Genomic DNA, 24,331 nt, shown 5'->3' on the forward strand with positions numbered 1-24,331 from the left:
AAAGCTCAGCTCCTGACCCCTTCTCCACACATGGTAACCCCCACAATCGCATACATGTATGTGATTATGTGTTACTGATGTTAGGGATTTTAAGAATCCACACCTAGGTCAATTTCTACAATTTATGGATGAAATTTGTTCAAATTTCACCTACTTTGCTTCTACTGCATTCCACTATAGATTCTCTCCCATGGAAAATCTCACAATTTCAGTATATGTAGATGCTCCTCAACCATGTAACTTTATGCACATTTTCAGGTAATGATATAGCAGACAGTGGAAATTTTCCATAAAATATACTGTACATTAAAATCTAAAAAAGTATTTACAAAAAAAAAAGCAAAAAATTTTCTTATGACTTGTAACATTGTTCTGAGCAGTAACATTTTGGGCAGTGATTGTTTGGTGGCATACCTGGATGCAGCTGGCAGCAGGATGTTTGAGCTCTACCATTCTGTCGCCATCATCCAGCAGGCCATTCACCGTCTCTTCCTGAGGCAGCAAATCCTCTGTCTTAAAACGCTGCAATGATAATAATTGCACTTCACTTATAATCTTAGTGGAAAAAAAGAGCTTCACAAATTTATTTACTGTGACAACCTAAGTTTTAGGATTTTCTTTTGCTTTCTCTGTATTCACCATATGTTGCTTGGCAGTTGCCAAAATGTTTGTCTTTACTGTGTTTGCTCAACTGGAGCTAACACAACTGAGAAATCACAGAGGGAAGGAGCAGCTGTACATCAAGCTTCAGAGCCGATGCACTACGCACCGCTAAGCCCTTCAATGCACAGACACACCTTGTATGTCAATGGAGCTACTGCGCATGTTCAGGATTCCTGCATTATTGCAGGCACAGTACCGCTATATAGAGAGAAAACATTGACAAGGTATGCATGCTCGACCCTTCTACATATATAAAGAGAAAACATTGACAAGGTATGCATGCTCGACCCTTCTACATATATAAAGAGAAAACATTGACAAGGTATGCATGCTCGACCCTTCTACATATATATAGAGAAAACATTGACAAGGTATGCATGCTCGACCCTTCTACATATATATAGAGAAAACATTGACAAGGTATGCACACTCGACCCTTCTACATGGAATTACTGAGGGACAGAACTGAGGGAAAGAAGTAATAATACAGGCACCAATAGGGATATTTTGGATGGCTAAAGGTGGTAAAAAGTGTATATATATATATATATATATATATATATATATATATATATATATTTACTCCCTCTGCATTTTTGGTGTTTTTCTACCTCACAACCTGGAGTTTCACAGGTTTTTTTCTTGCATCAGTTCATGTAAAGAACATGCCTACAACTGTGAACATTTGGTTTTCTTTTTATTGTGAAGCAGACAACAAATAGAACAAAATAACTAAAAACTTCAGTGTGCATAACTATTCACCCCACTAAAGTCAGTACTTTGTAGAGCCTCTTTTTTTAATTACAGTTGAAAATCGCTTAGGATAAGTCTATATGAGCTTTCCACATGAATTTGCCACTGGGATATTTGCCCATTCTTCAAGGTAAAAGTGTTCTAGCTCCTTCCAGTAAGATTGTTTCCTCTGGTGAACAGCAACCCTCACTTGTGCTTCTCAACTACTTTGTCCCTGACTTGTTTGGAGATCTCCTTGGTCTTCATGGTGTTTGGGTAGTGTTGCCTCTTGCTTAATGGTGTTGCAGCCTCTGTGGCCTTTCAGAAAAGGTGTGTATACACTGACAGACCATGTGACACTTAGATTGCACACAGGTGGACTTCCTGTCTCTAAACATGTGACTTATGAAGGTAATTGCTTGCACCAGAAATTTTTAGAGGCTTCATAACAAAAGGGGTGAATACATTTGCACATCCCAATTTTTTAGTTATTTAATTCCATAAATGTAATTTATACATATGTCTTTCTCACTTCACCAACTTAGACTATTTAGTGCTGATACATCACACACAAATCGGATTACAGAAATATTTAAACACAGGTTGTAATGTAACAACATAGGTAAAAAGCCAAGGCGGGGGTGGAGGTGAGGGGTGAATACTTTTCCCCACTATATATATATATATATATATATATATATATATATACAATGTTCACACAGACTTATTTATTTTAATTACTTTGAATTGAAAAATGTATTGTTCAGGTTAGTTTAATAACATGAGCCATGGAAGTGATTGTGGGAACCCCTTTAAGTGAACTGGGGCAGTTGTAGAGTGTTTCTTTCTTGTGGTCAACCATTTTTAGTTTCCTGTTATGTTAAAGCAGACACAAATTGGGTAACAAAAGGACCCGATTCAGCATTAATGTTTTTTGCAGTAAAGGCCCCCACAGACATTAGACTGCTGTTGGACGAACGATACTCGGCTGACAGTTTGGCCGTCTCTCCCATATGGGATTTCCATTTGTTCTCTACACAAACAAAAAAGCTATCGACAGACATTTCTGATGGGGGGCTTATCTCCAAGAGAACAATGACACTGTTAGTCTGAAAACAGACATATTCAATTGACATCTCCCCTGATTTTCAGTCCCCATACTCACCAGAGTGTCAGCCGAACCCATCCATATTGGCGGGTGCGGCTAACATTAGTCTCGTGTGTGAGGGCTAAATTTGCTCTTTTTAGTGGCTTTAGTATTTCTTGTTTATTCTCTTTAAGGCTTCTTTCACACTTGCGTCGTGTGACGTACGTCGCAATTCGTCGTTTTGGGAAAAAAACAGATCCTGCAAATGTGACCGCAGGATGCGTTTTTTTCCCATAGACTTGTATTGCCGACGGATCGCGACGTATGGCCATACGTCGCGTCCGTCGTGCACTGGATCCGTCATGTTTTGGCAGACCGTTGGCACGAAAGAACGTTCAATGTAATGCTTTTTCGTACGTCGGATCCGCCATTTCCTACCGTGCATGTGCGGCCGGAACGCCGCCCCCTCCTCCCCGGACTTTAGAATGGGCAGCGGATGCGTTGAAAAACTGCATCCGCTGCCCACGTCGTGCCACATTTTCACAACGTGCGTCGGTACGTCGTGCCGACGCTTAGCGACGGACCCGTACCGATGCAAGAGTGAAAGAAGCATAAGAGTTGCACTATTTTTTATGTCTTTTGACAGTTTCATGAAATCTGATTTTTACCAAATGTCGCATTTTTTTGGCGCATCTCACTTTAATCGCTGCTGGAGAAATAATTGCGCCGGTTTTTGATTTGACACATTTTTAGACAAATGTGCAACTTGTAAAGGATTTGCGACTTTTTGCACTAAAAAAGTCACAAACACACAGTGGAAAAGAAAAATGAAGAGCATTTTTTTAATTTTGTGCCATATTTATGAACCACTTGAACCACTTTGAAGAATTTGTTGATATACAACTCCTTAACAGAATTGATAATCATTGTATGAGTTATCGTACATTCCACATATCGCATTTTGATTGATAGGGGCTTACCTCATATTGCCTGCGGGTGCTAGGCAGATCAGAGATTTGATCACTCCAGTCCTGTTTAAGGATCTTGTTTTGTTCATCACTCAGGTAGAGCAGCTCCTTTGTGCATCCATGCAGGTGGTTGTACAAGCTGCCCAGGTGCCGGCCCCGCCATGCTGACTCTTCCTGTAGTCAGCAATAATGCTACAGATTATTTTACAATGCAGAAATCTAAAATCTCAGGAATCCGGCACCTATCACCAGGTCAAAATTGGACAGTTTTGTTCTTATTTTATTCCTGCTGCTCCACTGAATGTTCCGTTTTTTTTTATTTTTTAAATCTGCCATACGGTTCCAGATAAAAGGGTCTTTTTATTTCATGGTAATTGTTAGGGTTGAGCGACTTTTACTTTTTTAGGATCAAGTCGGGTTTCGCGAAACCCGACTTTGTCATAAGTCGAGTCGAGTGAAATCGGTCGATTATCGCGCAAAGTTGGGGATCGACAGAAACACGAAACCCAATGCAAGTCAATGGGGAACCACCTCCTCCTCCTCCTCTCTCCCCCCTGTGACGCCGCAGAAAGCAAGCCGGAACCTATGTCATCACGCTGCCCACACTCCTTCATTGGCTGAAAAAATGGCGGGGAAAGCGTCATATGAAATGTGACTTTGGCGCGAAGATTGCCGTCCGCATGGCCGATCCCACAGTGGGATTGGGTCGGGTTTCATGAAACCCGACTTTGCTGAAAGTTGGCGATTTTTGAAAATGTCCGATCCGTTTCGCTCAACCCTAGTAATTGTTATAGTCTTTACTAGGGTTGAGCGACTTTTACTTTTTTAGGATCGAGTCGGGTTTCGCGAAACCCGACTTTGTCATAAGTCGAGTCGAGTGAAATCGGCCGATTATCGCACAAAGTTGGGGATCGACCGAAACACGAAACCCAATGCAAGTCAATGGGGAACCTTCTCCTCCTCTCTCCCCCCTGTGACGCCGCAGAAAGCAAGCCGGAACCTATGTCATCACGCTGCCCACACTCCTTCATTGGCTGAAAAAATGGCGGGGAAAGCGTCATATAAAACGCGACTTTGGCGCGAAGATCGCCGACCGCATGGCCGATCCCACAGTGGGATCGGGTCGGGTTTCATGAAACCCGACTTTGCTGAAAGTTGGTGATTTTTGAAAATGTCCGATCCGTTTAGCTCAACCCTAGTCTTTACCAAGGGGGTGTTGCTCACAGGATTCTCGGGGGGCTTGTCTTTAGGGTACTATTCATTATTACCCTGTGAGCAATGCTCTTCGATAAAGACCATAACAATTAGCACTAAATAAAGAGGCCTATTTCTCTAGAATAGCAGGTTTAAAGAAAATGGAAAACTTAGGGGAGCAGCAGAAATAAACTAAGAGCAAAAACTGGACACTTTTGACTTGGTGACAGGATCTATAATATATTGTTTGGTTCTTTAATTGAAATAGGTCCTAAATTATGTACTTTTTAATTTCTTAATGTATCTTCATAATACTGGGGTTCTATTTTTCTGAGACAATACTCCAAATCCACTGAAACGTTTCCCGATTTAGAAAGACATTTTTACTGCCAACAGCCACCACTAGAGGGAGCATAGAGCATTCTGTTTGTAGCACCACTGCCCCAGCCTGCTTCCCAGTCCACACCTGTGTCCTTGAGGCCGCCTCTTCAGCGTTGTACCCGGTGGGGACGACGGTCTCCTGGGGCTTCCGTTCCACGTCTCGTGCTGTCTACTCCTGCTGCTGCTTCCTGGACGCTGCGTGCATCCCACAGGTCTCCTGGCACGCCACTAAGAGACAGCGCGCCATTTTCAAAAATAGGTCTCAGCCAATGGCTGAGTGTCTCGTACTATTTCAGGCACCTCTGCCCTTAGGGAGTTGCCTGAGCAACAAGTGTTTCCTGTTGCTAGTTCTCAGGTTCCTGGCTCTTGTGTGTTATGTTCAGCTTGAAACTCGCTAATTCTGGTTTGTCTCCTCAGTGTACTCTCTGTGCTTCCTTTGTCTTCTGGAGCTATGCCTGCACTACCTGCTTCTCTCCGAACCAGCTGTTACCCGCTACCCGTTTGAGCTGCCTGTCTCCTGTCTCGTTCTACGCTACCTGCAGTACTTGCCTGCCCTGCTTAGTCATGCCCCCTTCGGAGCTCCCGGGGTAGTGGTCCCGTGGTTCCACAATAAGTTCAATAAACAAATGTGCACTTCACCACCTGTGCCTCTGTTTCCATTCGCTACCCTGTTATAGCACAGTATGCAATAAGCTTCCATGCTCCCTCTAGTGGCAGCTACAGACAGTCAGCATATCATCTCTTAAATCTGTGTCTTAACTGTGGATTTTGAACTCTGTGTCAGGAAAAAATGGGCTCCATCCTTCTAAATGTATAATTGATAATCAATCAGCACAGAATGATGAACTATCCTAACAAATGGTCGATATTTAAGTCTTGAAAAATCCCTTTAAAATGTTGCTTTTGTAGATGACAAGAACAAATCACTTTGCATTTGCAGAGTGATACCTTACCTGCAGGCTACGGTACTGGTTCTTAACAGCAGTTTCATCCTGAAAGATCAAAAAATAAAATCCACGTCAGTTGAAAGCAAAAAAAAAATGTTGTCCCTCTGCGTATTTTAATATATACCGATAACCAGCTCTTCTGACACATGAATATAATAGCGATTTTAATGTGAGGCTCCAATTTTTATGTTTTCCCTCACAATCTCAGAATTCTGATGTAGACAGTTCCTGCATCATTAGTGCTATAGCTCAGGGTCACTCACGCAAACTACATTGCAAAACTAAGAGGCCGTAGAAGACCCTGATCGTGCAAGTGCTCTGGACATGTAGTTGGTATGGAGAGTTGGTCATTCACTTTTTGCTTTTCTTTGATCTATGTTCCTTCTGTCCAGTAGAATGATCAGAGAGCACCATAGAATTTGCTAATGGTTTCCTCCTGATATAAAAATGGCAAATCCAGGCTACCAGCTGAATTACTATGATATTCTGGTAAAAATAGGTTTTTTTCCAACCAATAGCATTGATGACATATCTACCAAATAAGCTATCAATGTCCTATCATTGGAGATTCATCCTCCAGGACTAATGACACCCCAAGGCCTAAACCTGCATCAGCTTGATAAAGAAATTCTGTTGCCATGAGCTTCACGCTAAATTAATATTCTGTAGTATTCCAGGTATGGGTGTTAGTTCTTGTTAAAGGAAAATGTATTAACTTGCAATAATGAGGAATAACTACCTGAGGGAGGTTGCGGATGTCTGTCCCATACTCATCAATCTCTCTCTGCAGAAGGTTGTGCTCAGCAATTTGACGTTCCACATCTGCCAGGCTTGGTCCATACGTAGCATTATCGATCGCTTTCTGGAAATGGAATCAAATAGATATAAAATGCAGTAATAGAGCATGGTTATGTGTAACTTACACACCTTCTCCACACGGCACCATATCTGGTTCCTTCACACAAACAGTAATCGTGTCCATACTTTCCCCAGACTCACAAGTCAGCTGCCTCAGGATAACTACCGATTTGATGATGTCCTCCTGCCAGCTCATATTTCTTGAATCTACTCTGTTCTCATTCTCAAATCAACCTAAATTTTCTTACATTCCCTTATTATATCCCATGTATGTTCTGCAGATTATTGCCACATCTTATTTTGTTGCCTTCTTAATTCATGACCTTCTCCCCCATTCCATCTACACTTATTAATCTCTGCCACTCACTGCCTACCCATTTTCTGTACAATTCAGTTCCTAATATTAACATTGACAATGTCACCTCCATACACCTCTGACCAACTCTCCTGATACCGCCCCACACGTAATCTTCGAGGCCTTCTATATTCTTCTTTTGTCCATTTCTCACACTGGGAGATATTTATCATTGCGCTTGGGCAAAAACGTTTGCACAAATTGTGTCATTTCATTGATATGTAAATGCCAAATTTATCAGTATATTATATCATCTATTACACCATTTTTTAGAATATACGGTATGCCAAAACATAAAAATGATGAGAAATAGAGTGGTTAAGTACAAAATATCTAGAACTGCATTTCTACATAAATTTTAGAAAAATAAGTCACATATTCTAGAACTGTTATGGCTTTCTTAAAAAAGGTGTGCAACAAATACACTTACGTAGTGACTTTTTTTTAATATGCAGGAAAAGTTGCAAATTTAACAAAACTGTACCATAACACGTGACATTTGACATATTGGTCTCACATTTTTTTGCAACATAGGAAAGAGTATCAATTAAAAAAGCCACTTGTGACGTACGTCACATCGGCTCAGGTTTTTATCTAACATTGAGAAATCTTATGCAAATATATCACAACGGTCCAACATTTGATAAGTGTGGATTGAGAGTTGAAGTGAATACACTAAGGCTGCCGTCACACTAGCAGTATTTGGTCAGTATTTTACATCAGTATCTGTAAGCCAAAACCAGGAGTGGGTGATAAATGCAGAAGTGGTGCATATGTTTCTGTTATACTTTTCCTCTGATTGTTCCACTCCTGGTTTTGGCTTACACATACTGATGTAAAATACTGACCAAATACTGATAGTGTGACGGCAGCCTAAGGATTTGGTGCTGAGGATTACACCATTTTTGATAAATGTGGACCAGTGTGTCTAAGATGTATTTCTTATTCTCTGAAGCTTCCTAACATATCAGCTTCCTTTCTATCATTTAAACCCTTAAAAGCAAACTGAAAACTCAGATTAAAAAAAATAAAAATAAAATCATAATTTTACACAAATGTAGCAGCTTTCACACTCAACTCCATTTCTCCTTTCTATCATATAATGTAAGTCCTTGAGGACAGGACTTTCTAAGTAAGATCATGTTTATTGCACTTTCTTATATTTTATAGTTTGTTATATTTCATGTTCCACTGTATTTCCTGTAGCTAATGACCGGACAAAGAAAAATGTATAAAAAGGATTTCCAAGTATACCTTTTTCATGGCTAGGATCTGTGGCCAGTTGACTTTTGGCTCAGGTGGCGAGATATTATATTTCTCGTACACTTCTCTGTATTCTGCACACTCACCAGTAAGTCGCTCATGGAGCTGGCGGATGCTGGAGACAAAGTGTAAGAAGAAAAGATAGCTATGGTATCTGAAGTTGTCTTATAAATATTAGTAAATTACCATCCTGCCTATTTTACAGTATTTTTCACTTCAATTTTCTAATTGGACCTCAACAATTAAGGTTTTATTATGGTTTGAAGGCCATATGCATTGAATGAAAATCGGCCAACGAGAAAACGATTGTCTGTTCAACAATTATTCGTCACACATAACTCCAGATTACATTATGGAATGGTGCTGTTCAATGCCGCCATATATGTCCATTGTGATCTGGATTACAGGACGATCATTTATAGGTCATCTATGAAGATCAGCTACATCAGTTTACAGCAGTAAAAAATGATTTTGGGGATATGTCAAAAGTAAAAGAAAAGTCAAAGATGCTATAGGATTTTTACAGGATGAAAATGATGAAATGATAAGAAAGGATGTTGAGAAGGCCGGACTTTTAAATTCCTATTTTGCATCTGTTTTCTCTCATAAAGGAAATGTAGCATCAACTGATCTTCACTGTTCTATTAAAGGAGTAGAAGAATCCAGGATATCTATAAACAGAAAGATAGTGAGGAAACACTTAGCTAACATAAATGAATTCAAGTCTCCAGGTCCAGATGAATTACACCCAAGAGTACTGAAGGAGATAGCAGAAGAAGTTTTGAACCACTCTCCATAATCTTTGTAAATTCTTGGAGAACAGGAGAAGTTGCAGAAGACTGGAGAAGGGCAAATGTCATTCCTATCTTCAAAAAGGGGAAGAGGATGGACCCAGGGAACTATAGGCCGGTGAGTCTGACTTCCATACCAGGAAAGATCTTTGAACAAATTATTAAACAACATGTATGTGTACCTGGATAAGATTAAAGTGATTAACCAGAGTCAGCATGGCTTTGTAACTAATAAGTCATGTCAAACTAACTTAATTTCCTTCTATGACAGAATCACTGACTGGGTGGATCAGGGAAATGCTGTAGATATAGTATATCTTAACTTTAGCAAAGCATTTTACAAAGTAACTCACACCATCCTTATTGAAAAAAATGACTAAGTATAGAATGGACAAGGCAACTGTTAGGTGGATTCATAACTGGCTTAGTGATCGGACCCAAACAGTGGTCGTAAATGGTTGCACATCCAGTTGGAAGAATGTCTCAAGTGGGGTACCACAGGGTTCTGTCCTGGGCCCTGTGTTGTTCAACATCTTTATCAATGATTTAGATTAAGAAATTGAGGGTACACTAATTAAATTTGCTGATGACACAAAGCTAGGAGGGATAGCTAATACTACAGAAGAGAGAGAGAGGATTCAAAAAGATATAAATAAACTGGAGCAGTGGGCAGCAGCTAACAGAATGGTTTTTAACAAGGAAAAATGCAAAGTAATACATCTGGGCAATAAAAATTAAAAAAGCATTTACAGAATGGGAGGAATAGGGCTAAGCAACAGCACATGTGAAAAAGACTTGGGTATACTAATAGATCACAGACTGAATATGAGTCAACAGTGTGATGCAGCAGCAAAAAGGGCAAATACAATTCTGGGATGCATTAACAGAAGCATACAGTCTAGATCACGTGAAGTCATTATTGCCCTCTACTCCTCTTTCGTCAGACCTCATCTGGAATACGGTGTCCAGTTTTGGGCACCACATTTTAAAAAAGACATCAACAAATTGGAGCAAGTTCAGAGAAGAGCGACCAGAATGGTGACCGGTCTGCAAACCATGTCCTATGAGGAACGGTTGCAGGATTTGGGAATGTTTAGCAGAAAAGAAGACTGAGAGGAGACTTAATAGCTGTCTACAAATATCTAAAGGGCTGTCACATTGTAGAAGGGTCATCTTTATTCTCATTTGCAGAAGGAAAGACTAGAAGCAATGGGATGATACTGAATGGGAGGAGACACAGATTAGATACTAGAAAAAACTTTTTGACAGTTAGGGTGATCAATGAGTGGAACAGGCTGCCACGAGAGGTGGTGAGTTCTCCTTCAATGGAAGTTTTCAAACAGAGGCTGGACAGAAATCTGTCTGGGATGATTCAGTAAATTCTGCTTTGAGCAGGGGGTTGGACCAGATGACCCAGGAGGTCCCTTCCAACTCTATGATTCTATGATTCTATGATTCTATGATCATCAGATTGAAAAATCTGTCTTGACTGGGGTTTTGAATGAACATTCACCAGTCAAGACGAACGATCGTTCATTTCAGCCATCCAGCCAGAAGGTGATCGTTATAGTCGAAATCTGCTATTTCCATTAACTCTGGTCTTTTACGTATGGCCTCCTTTTTTCTTACTTACTCCTTCTCTATCTCCTCGGCTTGTGGGTGGCCATATTTCTTTGCTTTGTCCACATCAAGGAAAAGATCTTTAAGCAGGAGCTCAGAGTCCTTTAGGTTCTTTGCATTCTCTTGCTGATGTACAAATGACTTCTTCAGAGTGTAATTACTGGCATCCTAAGAAGAAAAATAAATATTATCTTGTGGATTTAGAATATGACCCCATTATAGTGAATGACTTCAGTAGTGTGGTGGAACCTAAGGTTAGTTAGTGACCTGTGAGATGAGATACAATAACTTTTTCTCCACCAATTATAATGTAAGATTGTGTGTAAATTTTTTAATGTGTTCTCTTTTTACTGTAGAATGGTGTTTATGGTATATGTTGCACATTATTGATACTCATGATGTTATTTTATAACATTTTCTATGGTTTTTTAACAATTTTACCTTCAGCCAAGGTTCTACTCTGGTAGACATTTCTCAAAATTTGATTTCAGATTTGACAATTTCAGATTTTAAAACAGAATTATTACCCAAGTTGATGACCGTGGTGCATTTTTAGAAGTCATGTTCATACCTGCTTTAGCTTCTGGTGAGTCTCCAAAATATTTCTTTCTACTTGGTCTGCATTTTTCTGCATGCGAGAGATCAACAAAGCCAGTTCATTGGCAGTCGCTCTAGAGAAAAGAAAAATGACATTTAAAGGGGTTGTCCAGTGAAAACAAGTTATCACCTATCCATCAAATAAGTGATAACTTGCTGATCTGTGGGGATCCGACCACTGGAACCTGCACAGATCAGCATGATGAGTCTCTTTTATCCACTTTAGAATGAAGAAGCATTACGCACAGTCAACCACCACTATGCATACTCCATGGGGCTGCTGAGAGCTACTCTTGACTTTTTTTTCCCAGCTGCCCCAAAGAGAATGAATGAAGTGTCAGTCAAGCATCCAACTTGCTGGTCTATTTTGTGATGGGGATAAAAATTCTCCACTCTGTGAATCATTGCGGTCGCAATCCCATCTATCAATTAATTAGTTATCACCTACCTTGTGGAAAGGTAATAACTTGTTTTTACCTTTAAACATGAAACTTCAAAAGTGTAGTGCCAAGTCATAAAGTATTTAAATGAAAAACAATATTGGGTTAATTGACATTTTATACACTTATGGCATCACCACATGCTATATACAATGAGCGGCGCAGTTTCAGCTTTGGGACCCTCACCTATGGAGGGTGGTACTTGGCTCTTATCATAACTTTCAGAATTAAAGGGAACCTGTCACCTGAATTTGGCGGGACCGGTTTTGGGTCATATGGGCGGGGTTTTCGGGTGTTTGATTCACCCTTTCCTTACCCGCTGGCTGCATGCTGGCCGCAATATTGGATTGAAGTTCATTCTCTGTCCTCCGGAGTACACGCCAGCGCAAGGCAATATTGCCTTGCGCTGGCGTGTACTCCGGAGGACAAAGAATGAACTTCAATCCAATATTGCGGTCCCACCAAAACCGGTCCCGCCAAATTCAGGTGACAGGTTCCCTTTAAATTAAGAATACTGTTGGCATCCCTCGCACCCTTATTACATACCTCCAACTATTGTACGACAGCCCTACAGCCTACCTGAAACTCCCGTCCACTAGACCTACTCCTATCAACATACAAAGGGGGACAAGACAGGGCTGCCCACTTTCTCCAGCCCTGTTTGCCATGGCCATGGAACCACTAGCTGAGGCAATAAGGCTTAACCCGAACATACTTGGGCCTGCAGGATTTGACTCGCAATATAAGGCAAGTTTATTTGCGGATGACTTATTGCTGACTTTGTCCAATCCACTTATCACTCTCCCAAATTTATTTTCAGTTCTATGAAGATTTGAGTCTATATCAGGACTCAAAATTAATGTTGACAAGTCCGAAGCTCTATTTCTTAACACCACTAAGGACATGCAAACAAATATTATCTCCCAGTTCAAATTTGTAAAAAATGAACACTATATAACTTATCTCGGAGTCAATCTTACCTCTCATAAGTCGACCTTATTTAAGTGGAACTACCTCCCGTTAATAAAAAATCTCCGAGCTGACTTAACCAGATGGTCTGCCATGAAGTTGACCTGGTTGGGCAGACTGCATGCAATTAAAATGGTCTCTCTGCCTAGATTTCTGTACTTATTCCGCTCTCTCCCCATTCCGTTGCCCCATGAGACCTTACATGAGGTCCATTCTATGATATCAAAATTTATTTGGCAGGGAAAAAAACCCAGAATCCGTCAAAAAACTATGTTCATACACAGAAAGTTGGGGGGGCTTTCCATGCCTAATTTTACATTGTATTACAAGTCGGCACAGCTGGCACAATTGACTAATGCCTGTGCTACCACTTATGCTCCGAGATGGGTTGACCTGGAATCGTCCCTCCTGCTACCATTTTCCTTGCCTGGCCTTATGTGGTCCACACAAAAACTACCAAAAGGTCTACACATTACAGCACCTTTCACAGCTCATTCCCTGATCCTTTGGAGGAAGGAAAGGTTCAAATTTGAACTCCAATCTAAGTCCGCCCCTCTGACCCCCCTCTTCTGTAACCCCATGTTCCCACCGGGTCTTGACCCACGTTCTTTTGCTTGGTGGAAACTTAATGGAATCACCACACTAAAACACCTTTGCTCACCCTTTAATATAATTCTATCTAGACAAGAATTCCTACATAAGCACAATCCACCCGCTAATGAAACCTTTCGTATCTATCAGGTTTTCCATTTCGCGGAACAGCTTCTACAACATAAAATCCCTTTTCGCGCGACTAACTTTGAACAGAGGTGTATGAATGACCCACTGGGAAGGGGAACCATTTCTCTGCTATACAGTTCTCTCAATGCGGCACATGGAGTTGACAAACTACATTACATGAAACAGTGGGAGGAAGATCTGGGTATCCAATTAACTTTGGAAAATTGGAGGCGATGCTGCGACACAGTTTCCAGGGGTAGTCATCAAGCCTCCCTAGCAGAGACATCCATTAAGGTCATGCATAGAACATACCAAGTCCCAAGTAAACTCCACACTATATACCCCAACATTTCAGATAAATGCTTTAGAGGATGTGACGCAGTGGGAGATATGAAGCATATTTGGTGGGAATGTCCGATAGTCTCGACCTTGTGGCGGGAAGTAGGATTCATAATTGAAAAAATGTATGGCGGGGCAATACAGCCTGACCCGACCGCATTCCTCTTGGGAGCTAAGTACCCAGGATTCTCTAACAAATTCCACAGGCTGATAAGCCAGTTGCTTATGGCCGCTAAGCTACATATAGCTACCAATTGGAGGACGCCATTCCTCTCTGTCCAAGCAGTTAGAGATAAAATGAATTCAATCCTCTTATATGAACGTATACATGCGACTAGGGAAGATTTGTGGGAGACCTTCTACCAAATTTGGAAACCATGGATGGATCTTAACACGAACTCGAATCTTGAACAAACCTTTACTTTATCTATATGAGATTCCATTATCTTGTGAGTGATTCCGATGACACTGGGGTTGAGCCTGTGTTGGGTGGGGTGCGGGGAGGTGGAAGGCGGAACTCGCACAACGGAACAAAGTATAATCTTGTCTTGTAAATATGCTGCAGTTTACCGCGAAGTAAAGTGCAAAATCTCATCTCCCTCCCCTTTTTCCCTCTTTTATGTCCCCCCATGTTCTTGTCCCGTCATATTTGTATTTTTGTAATCTGAGTTAATGTATGTACGGCTTTTTCTCTTTGTTTAGTTTGAAGCCTACTGAACTCCCTTGTAAGGGAATCTGTTGTTCAACTGATATGTTATTGAAAATAAAAATTATTGAAACTAAATTAAGAATACTGTTTAAAAAAAACTTTGCATAAATCAATAGTACAAGCGAATATAAGAAACTTTTGTAATTTATCTTATCAGAGAAATATGGGTCTTTCTCCACTTATGAGCCACTTATTCTTCTGTCCCTTTCCTCCTGAATTCATCATTCACTCTGATAAAAGCAACTCAAATCTATATTACTCAAGAAGTCTATGGAGAGGGGGAAGGGTGAAGGAGTGAGAATCAGATTCTGCAGACTCTAGCTAGTTTATCCTAGTTCTGGATTCACAGCTACATGGCTCAGTAATGCTATTTAATTTCTGCACAGAGAACGCAGAGATCAATTTATGTGTTTGTATTGTATATGTGAGACTTCATTCAGCTAGTCTCCACCCACCAACCTACAGTCAATTGTACATTAGAGATAGAACCTGCAGAGGGGAAAACTGGTCAGAAATGCAGGTTACAAGACTCATAATGGCTGTAAATTGTGTTATTTCTTGTGTAAACATAAATGACAGCCTATTCTGAAAAGTTACTTGAAAGTATATTTCCCCTTTAAGCTTTTCATACACATTAGATTGTTGGACAAATCCATCAATTATGTAATCTTTATTCGAACTTTAATCATACATCTAATAATGACGATGGGAATATCTTTCTCCTTCATTTTTTTAAAAACACGTTGTTTTCAAGTACTGGATATCCACTTGTAGGTGGAAATGGAGCTAAACGCTACAGAAAGACACATCCTGCAGTATTTGACCATGGTTGTAGCACAGTCAAGTCCCTAAATGTGATCGTCAGATTGAATTTGAACATGTACAGCTTAGAGATTCTAGCTTTTTCACGTATTTCTTATATTTCAGGCCCTTTAACTTACTGCAGATCAGTAGGGGTCTAGGTCCTGATACCCACAGTAATCACTGGAAAGCTCTCAGGAGTGCACAGCCTAAGCCTTTCTATTGAATCCATACTCGCTCACGCAGGAGCTGTCTGCCTATTGAGCTGCGCACTTCTCAGAGTTATTATGAGCGATTGTTGGGGTCTCAAGACCTTGACCCACACTGATCTGCAGGTAATTAAAGGGCCTAAAATTTTAAAACCTAGGTCGAAACTTTAGTTACCCTCTAAACAGGCCATCCACTGTAGGCTGTTAGCAATTGGCCAAATGACCATTCAGTTATCACTACTTTAAGCATGCATTGTCAGATGGGCCAAGAGCACATGGGCACTGGGTGTCATAGGTAGAGGTAGAAGGCACTGGTCTCTCTCATCATCAGGGAAGGGAACAAAAGATTTGGGAATGCTAAAAACTAACAACTCAATCTTTGATCTAACTGCAGATGTTAGGGGTCAGTTGGCCTGCTTTAATTATTTGACCATAATGCACACTGCATAATAGCTCTCCTCCAAGAGAAAGAAAGCTGGCCCTCTAGTGCCATCATGGAAATTAGCTCATCTCCAAGTGGAAGAAAGTTGGTTTTCTAGTGCCATTATGCAAACTAACTTCCCTCCAAGAGGAAGAAAGCTGGTTCTCAAATGCCATTATGCAAATTAACTCTCCTCCAAGAGAAAGAAAGCTAGCCCTCTAGTGGCATCATTAAAATTAGCTCATCTCCAAGAGGAAGAAAGCTGGTTCTCTAGTGTCATTCTGCAGATTAGCTCTCTTTCAAAAGGAAATAAAAACATGTCTCTTTAGTGTAATTATGCAAATTAGTTCTTCAAGAGGAAGAAAACTGTCTCTAGTGGCATTCACTAGGGTATTCACTATTGGCTGTATGAAGCAAGATTTTTCTTGGAAGGGAGTTTATTTGCATATTGGCACTAGTGAGGTAGCTTTCTCCCTCTTGGATAAAAACTGATTTGCATAATTTCCCCTGGAACATTGCTTGGTCCACACCATCTTGTCTGTCTCCATAAGGAGAAGCAATACCTCCTAGAACACTAATGAAGACAAACTTCAGCAAAAAAAGGAAACATCACAACTTGAAAGGTTCCCTCCGTCAGTACGTTTTTCTCAACATTTTATAACAGTCCGTGACATACGGCACTTTATGAATCATTGCTGATTTGTTCACATGATATAATAACCTGGAAGGAACAGCTGAGTGTCACTTGTGTCTCAGATGATAACATGAAGATATGTATCCTTGCTATATGTAATCTATGCGACATATCTAACAAACAAGACCAGGGCTTTATTACCAGATTGTAGAGCTCGTATTATTTTGGTCACTCAACTGAAAACTGAAAATACGTAAACAATTTACCATACCAGAGATTCATTGCTTATTATTAGAAGTCATGATAGACAAATCTTTTTTGGAAATCCCAAATAAAGTTGGCATGTTACTCTAATGATCTTCAATCTACTTGTGCTCTACAATTTTTAATCATTTAAGTTTTTTTTTTTTTTGTTTTTTGGGGGGGGGGTGTCTGAGCTTAAAGGCTCATCCGCTTCTGTAAGTATTCTATTGAGAGAAGCAGATGAGAATCTAGTCGCAATGTGACTTTATGTGTGCAAATTTCAAACCTGTGGTAACATGACTGCCTACTAACAATGAGAATAGAGAGTGATTGTGACAGTGTGCAAATTGCACACTGTCATGATTTAGCAAACTGCAGTCACACAGATTGATGGCTGCAGTTTCTTTTGAGCTTGAAAAGCCCCTCTAACTTGTTATTGCCATTGGGTGTATTTCAGAACACACAGTAGGGAACTGAAAAACTAGGAGCAGTGCGGCTCCCCAGAGTGTAACTTGTTCTTAGAGAGAAGAGCAATAAAATTCATAATGTGTAATGAGAGTAAGAAGGCTCTAAGCAAAATCCAGTCCATCCCACAGTTCCCACCTATCGTGTACGCAAGAATGCTGAAAGGTAACAAGCTCTGGGGGAAACGTGAGGCTGCTACATGTTTATTGTGGCCAGCAGTGCGAAAGGGTGTGATCACAGGCTGGGTGACTTACTGTCAAACTGGATCATACATATTTTGTGGTTCAAGGGACAAGCCTAAAAGCCACACCTTAGCCTTCACTATACAGCGCCGTGTGCACTTCAGATGACAAGTGTATTTCATGTCCATTGCTAGATTATTATTTATTATATATATTGTTCTGAAACCCAAATCCTTTGCCTTTAGTATTGGGTTGCAACTAGGGTTATAATTAGAGTTGGTTCTGCCCTACAAGCCAAAACAAAACTCGCAAAGTGTGAATTTCATCCTCAAGGTGATAACTACCCAACATTTCCATTAATCATTGAGAAATGTAAGTAATGCAACATACTGCTGTAACCTCTGGCAAGACTCTGAAGGCAGCCACACATTTCGAGGCAGGGACATACTACTGTACAGGGGGCCAATTCAGAGAAAGGGTCTATGCATATGGGATGTTCTCCTTTTGCACTTTTGCATTGCAGAAGGTTAAATCTGCAGTTCAGGACAATCTACGACTTTGTAAGATTTTATGTACAATGCTGGTGCTGCAATATGCAGGAGATTGTCCAGAGCTCCGCCATCAAATCTAATATGTTGGTCAGCGGTGGGTTCCCCTGTGATGTCCAAGTGCCATAACAGGACATGTAATGGGGTTAAATAGCATACAATAATATTAACAGTGGCGATGAAGAAATAAACCTCATAAAGATTAACACCATAACTGGTCACACTCTTTTAATCTAATGGACTTCTACGTGCACAAATTTTAAAGGAGCCAATTAAAAATGGAAACCCAAATTAATGAAAAGGATATGTAGTAGTTCATGGACACATAGAAGCAAAATAAAAATAAATTGTTAGGAGTGATTGTATCCTTTGAATTACAGGGATATTGTCACATTCTCTATTCAATTGAAGCAACCATTCTCCCAAAAGTTACAAAATAATAATATAAGATATAATATATGAGAATGAAATACAGACTTAAATAAACTGACTTATTGAAAACTTCTAAGGGCCGCAATAAAACTTAAAGGAGTATTAGCAGCTGAGACATTTCTGGCATAGCAAAAGTATATATGTAAATACCTAATAGGTAGGAGTCCAGAAGAATATGGGAGCCCTTTTCTCCCAGTTAGCACATGAGAGATGAGAAGACAATGGGTGCATGTGGCTCGCCCCCCTCCATTGTAAAATGAACTAATGGAGAGAGTCACATATATAGACTATCACCTCTAACACATTTCAAGGTGCCAAACAGGTGTTAAGGAACCCCATTTTCCTAATATTTATGGGGGACACATAGGTACCTGTATATCAGTCCTCTTTTCTCTGCAATGGAAACTACATGCTAGTAGCTGCACTCAGACAAGCACGTCTGTTACCAGTAGTTTGGGGGCCGCACAGAATGGCATTGAGTACCGCAGATTGTGCACCCCTGTTCTAAATGCTACATGCTCATATAATAAGAAAAATACACCTACAAAGTAAAATAAAACAATAAATGAACAATGGCAGAGCACACCAGTGAGTCTCATGCAAAATACAATTTCAAATTGTATTTTGCCTAAGATTGTCCTGTGGTACCATTACATTTAATACACAACTGTCACAACATAGCTGACCTGAGACCAGGGGCTCCTTTCCTGACCCTAACACTAGGGGGCACCCTGTTCCCCGGGATACTTCAGATGACGAAGACGCTGGGGCCTCCGCCCTTGCCTTATCTTCTCAGTTAGCCCTCAGTCTGTTCTCTTCCCCCACCCAGGGAAGAGGGGTCGCTTCTGTGCACCACAGTATACCAACCCAACAAACAGGGCAACACAGACAAGGGTTAATGGAAAATTCCAGACACACAAACTATCAACTCACATATAACAGAGGAGTGCACCGGGGTGTGCAGGAAGAGAGAAAAGCCAAAATAGAGAAGGATAGGGAATTACCACGCGTACAAACCAAACAACATTCACTAATAACTCCTCTGGCTCTCCTTCTCATACCAACTCCTTTCCCTCCGTTAGCAATGCAGCAATAAAGCTAGCTCTGATAAGGATTAGCAGCAGAGCCCAGATTATAAAGTGGAAGGGAGTGGCTAACCGAGCACTACTGAGAACAGGGATTTCCAACATGGCCGATTAACCTCGTTCTGCCAGAAGAAATAAACACATTTAATATGATGGAGAAGTGCTTCTTCTCAGCGCTGGAGTAGGAGCAAACAGACGCTGGAGTAGGAGCTTCTGGCTTTGCTCTGTTGCGGTAACCCTGTGACAACAACCCTATAGAAGTCTATGGTGCCTTAGTATACCTCCGCACCCAGGCATATAGGGCTCTTTTTGTGCTGAAGAACCAATAATTCCTCATGTCTTAGTTCAGCCACACCTGAATTGATTGTAGCCCTTCAAATCCAGCTAAAGGGAATTGACTTATTCCAGTCAAGAGGTCAAGACTGAAGGCGGCACTTATCGACTAATGTTAGGAGGAGATAGTTTTACAAAGAGAGAATCAGAAGAAGAGCCACGTGATGCTCCTTGTCCAACAGCCAAGAGAGCACAAAATATTCTGAATTCCTGGCCAGTTTCTAGCTCAAGGGCTTTTGAAGAAAACTTGTAGAAGAAAAATATAGAGCAATGTGATGCAAATAGGATGCAAATATTAGATATGTCTTCCGAAAGGCAAAAAATATGCAAAGCAATTAAAGTGATATTTATTTGACTTTTGACTGCATTAATCCAAATCTCCCATGTCCCGAGAAGATTACATAAAAAAAGCTTATATTATTCTCTTTATTGCCCCAACCTTCCTCAGGAATCTGCAGCATACAAACACACCCTAATAAAAAAAACTTTAATTGTGGAATAAAGTGTGTTTACATGGTATCTCAAGGTGCAGCCTACGTTATTCAAGGACGTCTATGACAGGTAGTGACCCTCAACGTATTACAGAACTGAAAGTCCCAGCATGCCCATTCCAGGGGAAGCTAAAGTAAAAGATGTAAAAAATGTAGTTGTATAAAGCAAAAAAAAAACATATTACTCATAACTAGCATCAAAAGGGTTAACCTTTTAGATAAGAGCATAAAGGTGTGGTCTTGGAGTGGACCACCCTTTTTTAAGCTTGATCACTTTTTGGAACCACCAAGAATCAGCAGCTAGTGTTTTAGCGGACCCAGAAAATGTTATACTGTATTGAATGGCCATTTATTTTCTATGCAGTAGCTGATACAGGACAATGTATGTCTGACCGCCTCTCGGTGAGATAAGGTGGTTATTTAATAGATAGATCTAAAAAATAGAAAAAATGTGGCATTCACCATCCATTTAAAAATCTTTTACTGTATAGCTTCTAAAACATGTTTCCAGGAGAATGATGTGGACACTTGGTGGACAACGGCCATTGAAGCGCAGGAGGCGCAAAACCAACAAGTGTCCACATCATTCTCCTGCATCTATCTTTTAGAAGCTATACAATAGAGGATTTTTAAAGGGATTATGAGTGCCACCTTTTTTCTATTTTTTTGACACATTTGTACAGACTTTCTTACTGGTGAACACTCAGGATCCCATGGGTTCGTTGAGAAAAGCTTTTCCATGAAGCATCATTGCGCTAGCAGAGGTTGAATATTGGTACCATTTTTTTCCTCCCTTTCCATTTGTCCATATTTAATAGTACAGGTCTATAAGGAAGTCATATTAGGCAACACTTTCTCACTATGCAAATGAATACTAGGTTTATAGACGCTATATCTCCTATCACTAGATACAATGCTACGTGCCATCATTGGCATTTAGGTGACGGACCAAGGTTTAGCTGTTGCACCAGGGTCCAGAACATAGCAGCTATGCCTTTCAAAGAAAGTTAGTACAAAAAAGGGTTTGGAAAAACAGCTCACCATTTTGGTTCAAGGGTTGTAGGTTCACGGAATTCCGTTATGACCAAACATGATGAATCCAAGAAATGAAGAGGGGGTTGGTTCTAACTCCTTTAAAAAATAATTAATTTTTGGTGTACGTTAAAAATAGATTCCATATTGCACGAGGGAATAGGCAACGTGTTTCGAACACACTCTAGTGTGCTTTGTCTGAGCCACTCAGGAGTTGGAACCAACCCCTCTTCATGTCTTAGCTTCAAAGAAAGCACCTTTATGTCTATCATGTCAAGTCTTACTTTTAGGCCTCTCTTCCATTCGTCTGGACGTCTGATGTTTTTTTTTCTCTGGCATGGTCCAGAAACTCTGGAGGGAAACCAAAGAAGGAAATGACCCCATGAATTACTATGGGATCACTCACAGTCATCCGGCGTATCAGTTGTTATGCCTAATTGGTCTGCGTGAAGCCTGTATCCTTCTGTCCGTTCTGGTAAACTAAGTGCCTGTCCTAAGTGTCTGTCCTAAGTGCATGTCCTAAGTGCATGTCCTTTTCTGATCCATTACTGCAGATCAGAGTAGGTAATTCAAGGTATCAAGCTTCAGTGAAAAGAGTTACACCACGGAAATCATCCGCTCTTGATAAATTTAGATGGTGAATCTACAAAATCTACCACGAAACGTGCCCTGAGATTGCTGAAGATGATCTTACTCATAGTTTTGTCTTTTTTATTGAAAGTGGTTTCTTAGAATTGAGCTTGCTTATTATGAGATACAAAGTACCAGTTACAAAAATCTTTTTAATAAGATCATATATTTGTCATTCCATCTTGTTGTTACTTGATAAATCATGCATACAATCGACTTGATTGGTTTTCCGCTTTAATTTTAATATATGATCCTGACCATAGCCTTCGGCCACTGTTCTCTTTTTTGCACCTTGTGGATCATAAAATGTATGTACCCATATGGCCAAAAAAACTTTTATTAAAATTGCGTTTATTGCAAATACAAAAAGATGTTTTTTCTATGTATAAATAAAATTGTATATTGTTATAATTAATGACTCAGATCCTAGAATTGAGCTTGCTTGTTGTAGCATGAAATATTCTGAAAATCTTTAATACCAATGATATTTAAATTCTCCACCATTGCCAAGATCTCTGTTTGCTGACAGTGAATAGAAGCATTCTTCCTTACATCCAAAGGCTGAAGGCCCCTATAGACTGTGTACTTTTCAAAGCTAAATTGGCAATAGCAGTCGTTGTAGACAATGCTGAGCTAAACAGGCTGGCTCACATTTTGCCTCAAGATACAGCGTAGCATAATATTAGCATATAAGAGAGATTTGGCTCACGCCAGATTGTTTTAGATACCATGATTAACAGTGATACGCTGATACAATATATATAATAAGAGGGCTATGTGGTCCAAGCTCCTCGAACAGGTTGGATACGGGAGACTGGGTGGGTGTTACTGGCTTTGATTCATTGTCTACCTGCTATTCTGGTTCTTCACAGCATCCTGTCACCGCCTAATTTCAGTGTCACCTTTACCATTCCATTCAGACAACACCCCAATACTGTCCTGAATCACAGCAGCCCAATGGAATTAACCCCTTTGCTTCGGGCAATTCATAAGCTGTGACTTGTTTCTCTGTACACATTTCCATCCTGACATGTAAATAAAAGATCCAAACTATTTGGGAACATTCATTTTCAGAAGATTCGTAGTGTTCTAATGATCAGAATGACTATAAGTGCCACTTTTTGTAATTCGCTTCTGCATTATTTTTATTTTTTTTTTCAATAATGAATTGACATCTTCACCTTCTGAATTGTGAGAAGAATGAAAAAAATTGTAGCAGCTGAATATGCCATTGTCATCAGTGTATTCGGATACGGATTATGTATTAGATATTCGGTCCTACATGATACCGCAGACATCACTTTACTATCTCACAATCAGTTAGGCCAAATAACACACTCAGTTTTGCTACATACATATGTACATCGTCATGAAAAGCAATGTCAACTTCATTCTAAACATTAAATAATAATATGAATAAATACATAAAATAAAATGTGGATTCCTGAATTGATTGGCTATGGGGAACCAGATGCCAATACCAGACCAGCAGTAGAATGCAGAATATTAGTGGTCGTGAGGACCAGTCACAGGCCTATTGCAATAAAGTTCTCCGCCATCACTACTTATACAATTTGGATTACCACCCTGCACCCCAGACTCACTTGCTGTACTTTGAAGGCGACTTGCTTGGTGACTTGGTGGGTGACTTGGTAGGTGACTTGCTTTGTCCCTTGAACATGGTGCTGCTGTTGCCCCCTTTGCTGTCCCTCCCGGCGGTCCTGGAGCCTTTGTCCGAGTGTTCGCTGCACCTGAGAACCTGACAGTGACAAGCAGAGAAGAAGAGGTATGTGAGACAGGACAGTACAGAAACAGCAAGCTCCTCCCAAAACTTCTAGCCTGGGCAATGAGAGCAGAATGTGCATCTAACTTGCTAAACCAGTTGTGTAGGACAGAAAGATGTCCCCACCCAGGGAGAGTGTCCCATTTTTAGAGCATATTGTCAATACTATTCATGACATATTTATTAGGAGAATTACGTATGTTTTAGAAGTCAAAATGCAAAATAAAAATGCTTATGTTTCTAATGAGGGTCTAATAGAAAAGTGTTAGATTTTGGCTGCCTATTGCACATTAGATTTTTTTGCATTTTGGTAAATGGCTGACCTGTGGGCAGAGATGATTTCTTAAACAGGTTTCTCAACCATTTTTTTTTTGGACAGCTTAGCTAAAAATTACTAACAGCCAAGATT

General features: G+C 40.3%; 1 protein-coding gene across 1 annotated transcript in view; it reads right to left on the reverse strand.

Moving 5' to 3' along the window:
- EVPL (envoplakin) overlaps nt 1-23,898 on the reverse strand; it is a 45,106-nt gene extending 21,208 nt beyond the window's left edge. Inside the window, exons 1-8 of the mRNA XM_077251799.1 lie at nt 23,744-23,898; nt 11,431-11,530; nt 10,873-11,027; nt 8,440-8,563; nt 6,712-6,834; nt 5,979-6,017; nt 3,463-3,624; nt 415-522 (exon numbers count right to left, since the gene is read on the reverse strand). Of these exons, the coding sequence (XP_077107914.1) occupies nt 415-522; nt 3,463-3,624; nt 5,979-6,017; nt 6,712-6,834; nt 8,440-8,563; nt 10,873-11,027; nt 11,431-11,530; nt 23,744-23,820 (888 nt within the window). The 5' untranslated portion in view covers nt 23,821-23,898. The remainder of the gene's footprint in view (nt 1-414; nt 523-3,462; nt 3,625-5,978; nt 6,018-6,711; nt 6,835-8,439; nt 8,564-10,872; nt 11,028-11,430; nt 11,531-23,743) is intronic.
- Between the last annotated feature and the right edge of the window lie 433 nt (nt 23,899-24,331).

The sequence above is a fragment of the Ranitomeya variabilis genome, chromosome 4 (assembly GCF_051348905.1).
Source record: "Ranitomeya variabilis isolate aRanVar5 chromosome 4, aRanVar5.hap1, whole genome shotgun sequence".
NCBI lineage: Eukaryota > Metazoa > Chordata > Amphibia > Anura > Dendrobatidae > Ranitomeya > Ranitomeya variabilis.